General features: G+C 34.4%; 1 protein-coding gene across 1 annotated transcript; it reads left to right on the top strand.

The window, feature by feature from the left end:
* Positions 1–1,629: 1,629 nt before the first annotated feature.
* LOC112515827 (protein SHI RELATED SEQUENCE 1-like) lies at positions 1,630–3,970 on the top strand. The gene is made up of 2 exons (XM_025122765.1): positions 1,630–2,665; positions 3,341–3,970. Exons 1-2 carry the CDS (start codon positions 2,017–2,019, stop codon positions 3,691–3,693), a joined length of 1,002 nt encoding a protein of 333 aa, XP_024978533.1. The 5' UTR covers positions 1,630–2,016; the 3' UTR covers positions 3,694–3,970.
* Positions 3,971–9,513: the final 5,543 nt, after the last annotated feature.

Genomic DNA, 9,513 nt, shown 5'->3' with positions numbered 1-9,513 from the left:
TCTCAAATCTAAGACTAGATAAAGTATAACTTAATTATGGTTATTAATCCAATGAGTTTTAATTTAACTAAGATATATTGGTTCATGTAACCCCACACGCAAAAGAAAGAAATGTCAAACCTCTCTATTCTATTAATTCCCTTCCAAAAATATAAATAACTTATAATAGTTAGTATTTCAATTCGAGTAACCTTTTTTGGGATAAGTTTCATATATCTTATAACATGACGATAAAAAAAAGTCCATCAAAATTAATAGTAATTTTTATATGTGTCAGATGTTGTTTGTTTACCTCTTAATAGTTCTATTAAGAGGCAACTTTTGAATCGTTAAGAGGTGAACCTTGTTTGGCAAAAAAAAGTCTGTCTCTTAATGATTCTAAAACCCTTTGAATGATTTTGTATCATGGATCTTCTTTAACCATTAAGAGCCCTAATTTCATTGTACACAATTACCAAACAATTATATTTCATTTTGCACTATATCATGAGAACCAGTTAATCATTCTGCACCAAACCATTCAGCAATTGTCAAACAGCCCTTGAGTATTAATTGACAAGATAATAAAGCTCTTTACATACTCAAGTTTTTTTTATATTGAAAATTTATTGTATAAGACTTTTTTTTATAACTCGTTCATGAATAAAAATATAACTAAGTTGAAATACCAAACAAAGTACTAAACAAATAGACCCTTGGCAATCATAGGAAGTCAAAAATGATTTCTAACAATGAGCTTCAAACTATCTTTATTGGAATACCTCTTGAGTTACACATATAAATGTATATATGTGTACATATATAATTAAGTTTTACTCTTTAATATGAAAAGATCGAATTGATCGAAGGGAGCCAAGTTGATGCAAACATTGGGTTCTAAAAATCTCTGCTTCAAGCCGCACATTTAGACTTCAGACGTATTACTTGTACTAGCTAATTAATCAGGTAGTCTATCAATTAACATCATTTAGCAGCTATTGTCCTCTATTTCAAATAGCTAATTACGTAAGGATTAGTATGCCTTTTTTCTTCAACTTGTGTTTATCAATCGATTTTCCTTTGCTACAAGAAAATCGTTCTAAATCATTCTCAATAAAATTTGTCTTTTACAAAATTAATTGTATCAGAATAAAATTATGTTTCATATATTAAAATGAATGGTGGTTCTCTAACTATATATGTATGTACATAATTTTTGTTAGGTAATTAAATATGGAAAAAGTTAATTGATCATCAAACTCCCATTAATAAGTTTTACATCAAAGCAATTTTATAAATATATATTCTTTTAAAAGGAAAGATGTTAAAATTTGTGATGAAAACATTCGAAGGTTTTCTATTTTATCCATAAAAGAAAAAGAGAAACAAAAGTAGTTCATTCTGGGACAATTGTATTGTACACAACTTGACTTAATGGACAAACTTGAAATTTGGGTGCTAGTTTGAAGGACCTATATGTAATTCATTCCATTCATGCCTTCATATTTCTCCCACTCTGATAGAGATATCTAGAGAGAGAGAGAGAGAGAGAGAGAGGGGGGAGAGAAAGTGATGAGATCCCCCAAAATAAGTAGCGCCTATCAATGAAAGAATTAAAGGAAGAAACAGCGTAACAGGAGCAGAGAAAGGAGGGGTTAAGTTGCTTTAATGGCTATGGCGGCGTGGCAGACCTGTAAATTTTTGGTTTCTTTAATGCTCACGTACAACCACAGAATTGAATGAAGGCGTATTCTTTCTTTCTTTCTTTCTCTCATCTTCAAACCAGAATTCAGAATTGAGTGCTCATAGATATCTGATTTGAATTGAAACCCAGAAGAAAAGTCACCAACTTTTATATATTTTTATCTGTTTTTGTTATTTCTCTTTAATAATTAAGCTATCTAGAAATAGGGCTAGGAGGGAGGACATAAATAAAGTTTAGGTTGGATTTTCTTTTGCTATGGATTATTGTGAGTCACAATTGGGGTGTTGTAGTAGCAGTACTTGTCACATAAGCTTAAAGGTGCTGCAGAAGCTATGGCTGGCTTCTTCTCATTAGGATCTGCAACTTACCATAGCCAACAAGACCCTAACACAAACCTCCCTTCAAATCCCACTTCCAATTCTAATCCTACTGAATCCAGCAGCTGGTTTTTGTACAGCACAACAAGGAACACCCATGACCGTCCCACCACCACCGCCACTACAACCACCAAAGATTTCGAACTATGGCAGCAACCCCACGCTGATGGTGTTCATAATCTGTTAACTGGAGGAGCTGTTGCTATGGGCGGTGGTGGTGGTGATGGCAGGCTCATAAATTTCTCAGATGAATCCACCTGGGGATCTGCGGCTTTTGTGATGATGGGGCATGGTGTCAGCGGCGGCGGCAGTGGTGGTGGTGGGGTGAGCTGCCAGGACTGTGGGAACCAGGCCAAGAAAGACTGTCCTCATATGAGGTGTAGGACTTGTTGCAAGAGCAGAGGGTTCCAGTGCCAAACGCACGTGAAAAGCACATGGGTTCCGGCCGCCAAACGCCGGGAGAGGCAACAATATATCTCCGCCACACAACAAGATCAGAGTCGCCGTCGTCCTCATCCAACCACCAAAAGAACAAGATCCTCCCAAGATCATGATAACCCTAATATGGTTCATCCCAATGCTATCGCTTACAACTCCTCCTCAGGTACATAAATTGTTTACCTCAGCTGCTACCATTTTTCATACAAAATCCAAGATTCTTAGATTTACTTTTTTTTATTTTTTTATTTTCAATTAAATTAATTACTTTTTCCTAAATGATTATTTCCAAATTCCTTTAAAATTTGTCTATAATAATCAAGAAACCTAACTGCTTCATTTGGAAACATTACAATACATATGGTATATACATATGGTATATATATATATATATATGGTTTTGTGGGTGCATTCGATCTTCTTCTATTATTTTGATGAACAAAATTTGACTCAGATCTTGTATACAATTATAATTTCATGAGGAGCCAATAATATTCTTGTGTATTACTTCTGTAACTTACATATTTGTTTGAGTAATTATTGCAATATTATTATGTAATCCAGCAAAAACATCATTAAATGAACATGAATATAAATACGAATTATATATCAAGTTCTTCGCTAATCAAACTTCTAATTGCCTTCTCGTGAGGGAATGCTTGACAACGATGATTAAGACTTTATATTATTTTTAGTACCAAACGATTTTTTAATAGAATAGCAATAAACGTGCATAAAATACTCGTATTTAATATAATCACTATGTACCCTAACTCTAAAATCTAAATGTTCTTGATAAATTGAACTTCTGTTAATGACTGTTTGTGTGTTGTGTAACTAGGGTTAGAGGTAGGGAATTTCCCCTCAGAAGTGACCACACCCGCAAACTTCAGATGCGTAAGGGTGAGTTCGATTGATGAAACCGAAGACCAATTCGCATATCAAGCCGCGGTGAACATAGGTGGACATATGTTCAAGGGAATTCTCTATGATCAAGGGCCTGAAGGTCAATACATGGGTGGCGACACCTCTTCCGGTGGCAGTGCTGGTATCCCGCAGCTAAATCTCACCACCGCGTCCCCTGGTAATTCGACGGCGGCTGCAACTTTTATCGGCCATTCTCTATATCCATCTCTTGGTGGCAACGATTACATGACCAGTACGCAATTCTTCCATCAAATTTCAAGAGATTAACCACTCATCAATCATCAAGTAATAACTTCTACACACAAATTGGACTTGTTAATCAATGTTACTTTTCGGCTACCTATGTCTCACCCTACAATTTACTCGAAATTTGAAGGTTGTGATTTTGCTTTTCTCATTTTATTTCTGGTACACATTTCGATGCAAAGTTGAATTTAAGGTCCAATATTATACTCTTGTTCTAAAAATTTCTTGATTAGCATAGGGGTAATGGGCATTTAAGTAGCAGACAACTCCTAGGAGTTCTGTCCATATTGTTTTTTTGGTGTTTTCTTTGTTTGTTCTTTAATAAAAAAATAATTTATTTGGTTTATTTATTTCAATAATTTGTCTCTGTGTCTCATGGTTTGAATTTGCTACAAAAAATTTCTTCTTTTTCTTCCTTCATTTACGCCTTAAAGCTGGAAACCTCTCTCATTCTGTTGTTCTTTTATTCTATTTCTTTGAGCCCTCCAGCCATGCAAGAAAAGTATAACCCCAAAACACACACACACACACACACACTCTCTCTCTCTCTCTCACACACACACACTCTCTCTCTCCAGTTTTGTCCCATTTAAGTTTGTAGAAATTGCTTACTGCTGGTTTGGTTTTGCCTAATGGTTCTTTTTAACAACTGGTTATGGATTCAGGATGGATCAAAAACTTTTATCCTTTTTATGCCTTACTATGTGCTTTGAGCCACGCAAAACTTAACCCACCTTACACTTCATGTCTTTGAGTTCTTAAAGTGTCTACAGTTTTGCAAACGGAGAACCACCATGTGAGAGGATCTTAGAGTTTGACTTTTCCTGGGTCCTAACAACACTGCATTGAGCCCCAAATAAAAAGTACACAAGAGAATATATAAATAGTTGGTTCTTGTTAAATGCAATTTTAAGTTACTGATGAATAATATTCGTACAGCAGAACATAAAAGAGCCAGCATATATTTTAAATTTCTCTCTCTATATTATACCCTTGTTAAAGTTCATTCTGCTTGTTATTGATGCTGCCGTTGTAGGCCAAGAAACTTCTCCTATATGTAATCGCATTTAAATGATCGTTTTGCCCTATGATTCATAAAGAATTAGCTTTTTCAAGTATTGATCGTTAGGGCTCCATAATGTTACTCCCTTTTTAGATAACCTTGTTGGGTATATGTTTTCATTTACTTCCACATCGTTGAAAATGATAACAAGATCAATGTCAAAAGGAGCTGAAACCGAAACAAAGTGAACCCCAAATCTGTAGGTCATCACTCGAACCGGATCAGTTATGGCTAAATTCTGTTGATGATCTTTATTTTCTCATTAGTTAGCTTACACGTTCGTCTTATAGATCATTTTGTGAATGTCAGTTCTTCATTCATCATGTACTGTTTTGACCTTTTCTGGTAACATGATCACGATTACGTTAGGGAGTACGATTCATGTGTGGTTCATCCTCTATCCAATACCATTCTACTTTGTTTGTTTGTATTTGTTAGTTCATGGGATTTAGGTCAAGAACAGCGACGATCACCCATCAATGTGCACTTTGTCTGCCCCACTGAAAGAACGGGTTTAGAATCACCTCTTTACATGAAAACGACACCCAAAATATCAAATGAACTGGATTAGTAAAGAGCTAATACATTAGTTAATGGGATAATCACAAAAAAGCCATTTTCAGAGGGCACGGACATCGCAAATTAGCCAACTTTTTGAGTATAATACAAACTAGCCACGCAAGTCGCAGAGTGGGCATTGCGAATGTGACATGGATTTGCGAGCTAGTCCCCATTAAGCCTCTGAAAAGGCATATTTTTTGTCATTACCCCATAGCACTCAGTCGCAAGACCCTCTCAATACCTCCGAATTTTGGTGCTAACATATATTCCAAAATTGTCTGCATTTGTGTTCAAAGAAGGCAGACAACGAAAGTCGAACAACCTCAGGTATGCTTTCGATCCTAAACTAGATTTGTTACGTTCTAAGACTATATATGTCATATAACCTCAGCTCGCAAAATATGAACAACTAGCAAAAGCCATCATCCATATTCCGCAAGTTGTTTAAAATCATGTTGTTCTTGAATCTTATATGGTAGTTAAATACTTGTATTGATTTGAATTTTAACACACGTTAGCTAGAGCAAAAAACATGCAAAACTCTACATCATAAAACCTTAATTAGGGTTTTGCGAGTTGCTTAAAATCTTGGGTCCTGTAGTTATTTACATATGTTGGTTTGAATTTTAATACATGTTACATAGAGTAACAAGCATGCAAAACCCTAGCTCCATGCCAAAATCCCTGAAACGCCATTAACGAACTCCATGCCCCTCCACCATAAATATGTATCTTAGCTTTGTGATTTTGAGATTTCCTTTCTAATTAATTAAATATAAACAGAAATTGTGTTAGGATCGAAGATAAGCAAAGAAATAATTGTGTTGGGAAATGTAATGGATATATGGATTGATGGATATATTAAAATTTAGCATGAATTGATTGACAAGATCTGATATATTGTCCGGCCTTCATTATAACTTCATCATCTACAGTCGTACACTGTGCTTTGGACATGAAGTTTCATCTTTTACATATATCTCCTCCTGTGCCATATCCATCTTTAAGTGAGCGTCAATGGTAGAAACAAAATTCAACACTTTCTTTATTTTGTACAACTTTTTAATATTATTTCCTAAAAGTGATATCCACCATATACATATACATAAATGTCTGGTTCGTTTTTTAAGATGTTAAATGTGTTATTTTGAACAAGGCTCACTAAATTTTATGGCTCAATTTTACATTGTTAGGCCTTTCATCAACGGATGTAAGAAAATGGCACATCTTGGGATCTCTCTAATTTTTTTCAGAAGACAAAATATTATGCCTCATCATCATATCTGTAATTTGTGTAATATATATATATATATATATATATGTGTGTGTGTGTGTGTATGTGTGTGTGTATGTGTCATAGACGGACCAAGAGGGGTGGTTAGGTGCCATCATATTGTTCCTCCGTGGTAAAGTAAAAAAATTTAAGTTCGTGAAAGGTGCTACCGTTTTATTGTAGAAGGTGCAACTGTTTTATATGGTGTCACCGTATCAAAAAATTATTGGGTCCGTCCCTGGTGTGTGTGTGTGTGTGTTAGTTATTTGGCAGCGTAGTTAAAAGTTTAGATGCAACAGGGCTTCCAAAAAGATTGGAACGTCCCTCATAAATGTCAATGTGTGTATATCCACACAAATACATACACACATATGTAGAGTTGGTTTATTATGCAACCAATCACATTGTTACAATCACTACAAGCACATCTTAACCATCCATGATTGCATCTACACTCAGAATTTGATTAACGGAAACTCGTTAATAATAATTGAATTTTTAGTTTATTTATTAAAAAATAAGAGCAATTAGGGGTAATTTAAGAATAATAAGAATAGAGAATCATGGTTTATTTTAAGATACCTAAAGGGAAATCAGCTTCATCAACATACTCTACTCATGATGAACGAAATTTGTTTCGTGTTCATATTGTTCGGTGTTTAATAAAATTGTATGTGAAATATGTTTAATGAACGTGTGTTCAGAGATTTCATGCATAAGTTTGATCATAATGAATGTCATTGCACCATTGATTATCGCATTGAGCATGAATGTAATGAACAATGAATAGTGGTTCATCATTTTTCACATATGCATTTTATATTTTGATCATTGGTTGTATCAATGTTAAAATGGTTCATCAGGTTTTGAAGTATACCATAAACCGGTGAGATTGGTATGATGATGAAGATGTCAATCATTGCCGGAAACAGTTACAAACTAAAAATAAATTTAAAATATCAATCCCAATCCATTAGAATTTTCTGCGTAAAAACAAAAAAAAATTAAAAAATGTCTACAATAATAGATTAGACGAAATTGTCCTTGACATAAAAAACCTGAAAAAATTAAAAACAATCAACGGTTTAAATCTGGTTGTATCAGTTGTAACAATAGCATTAGTTGTATTTGAAATCCTACCCTAAAATATTGTTGTTGGAAAACATAAATATCAAACATTGGTTTTAATTTTGATTACTTAGTAATAGCATATGTTCTTCTCTATCAATTGTGTCCCTTGGTGCCATTTTCATTAACGGTGAAGATTGCGTAACAGAACTTTATTAGTGAATTGACGTTCTTCTTGTCTCGATCTCATTGGCAGAGACGTGGTAGATTAAATTTCGGGATTTTAAATCTCCCTAATTTAATTAATGATTTGATTACTAAATACCCCTAATTTTCAAACTTTTAAATCTATACGTCGGAATTTTGAAACTAATTTCAGTTATGCCATCATTTAAAATGAATGGTAGATGAAATGGATTGGACGGTCGTGATTGGTTCATAAAATTTCTAATTTTTACGTGGTTTGTAATTGATTTGCCACACACATACACACACACATATAGAGAGAGAGAGATATAGATATACGCGAAATATCGTGTGAGAAGGAGAGTTAAAGTGAGAACATAAGAAGGGATCTGGACCATTAATCATTTTTATTCTCAAACTCACCCATGAATCGCGTTTGATACGGTAATTGATCTAGTGCATCTCGGTGCATCTCATCTTCGTGCATCTCATCCTAATATGCATCCAAGGGTGGAGATTATTCTTATGATTCTCAATAGGAATGGCAACGGGCAGGGTTCGGGCCGGTTTTTCGTATCCCCGTCTCCGGAACCGATAACTAAAACCGCCATAACCACCCCGATCCCCGTTGGGGATCTTATCACGAATCCCCATCGGGTCCCCACGGTTTCCCCGATCCTCATTAAGGGTAAAAATCCCCATTTTTCCATTGGTTTCCTCATTCGTTGTTGGTTATACCCAAACCCGATACCTGAACTGATCTGAAATAAATTAAAAAATATGTTAATTTTCACAACTAAAAGTAAATTACATTTTTTTTAAGATATAAGTCTAAATGTATCAAACATAATCAAACCGATTATAATATAAAAGTAAACAGATATTCAAACATCATACAACTAATATCATGATTTTACGATTAGACATATTTGAGGTGTTGATGAAAGTGAATAAAAGTCTTTTAATTTTTAAAGTTAATATTTTCTTTTAATGATATTATATATATATATATATATATATATACATATGTGTGCGTATATAAATTAATATTAATATATAAACACATAACAGGTCGGATCGGGCCAGTGATCACCGTCTCCACCCCCGTCCCCGACTACGTTAAAATCCCTGAATATGTCCCTGATTCCCTCCCCGTCTCTGATAAGATGTTCCCAAACCCGACTCAAAAGTTTCGGTTTCCTTTTTTTTTTGCCATCTCTACTTCTCATCTTAATTCTCTTTGTCATTGGAATCCAACCATATGTGTGTGTGTGTGTGTGTGTATATATATATATATATATATATATATATATATATATATATATATGGAAAGAGAAGGAGTGAGAAAGAGGTCCAGGAGGAACCCAAAAACAAAATGAAAAACTAAGGAACCACCTAGCAATCATCAGATAAAAAAATCAAAAATCAAATTTAAAATGACATATTTGTAAATAAAGAGAAGTAAAGGTTATTTAAGTAGGACTTCAATTATATTTGAGGGCATAATTGAAAAAAAAAAACATAATTAATTTTACTTAAAAATCCAATCATTTAGGAATTAATCATTACCCCCTCCCCCCAAATCTTTTCCTTAACCCCCTTCCGAAAAAAAAATCTCACCTTCCCAATCTCTCTCTCTCCCCCTCCCTCCCTCCCCCTCTCCTTCTCGATCGATTTCTTCATTCAGTAA

This window comes from Cynara cardunculus, assembly GCF_001531365.2.
Source record: "Cynara cardunculus var. scolymus isolate 2C chromosome LG 7, CcrdV1, whole genome shotgun sequence".
Taxonomy (NCBI): Eukaryota; Viridiplantae; Streptophyta; class Magnoliopsida; order Asterales; family Asteraceae; genus Cynara; species Cynara cardunculus.
This window is presented reverse-complemented; position numbering and strand designations above follow the sequence as displayed.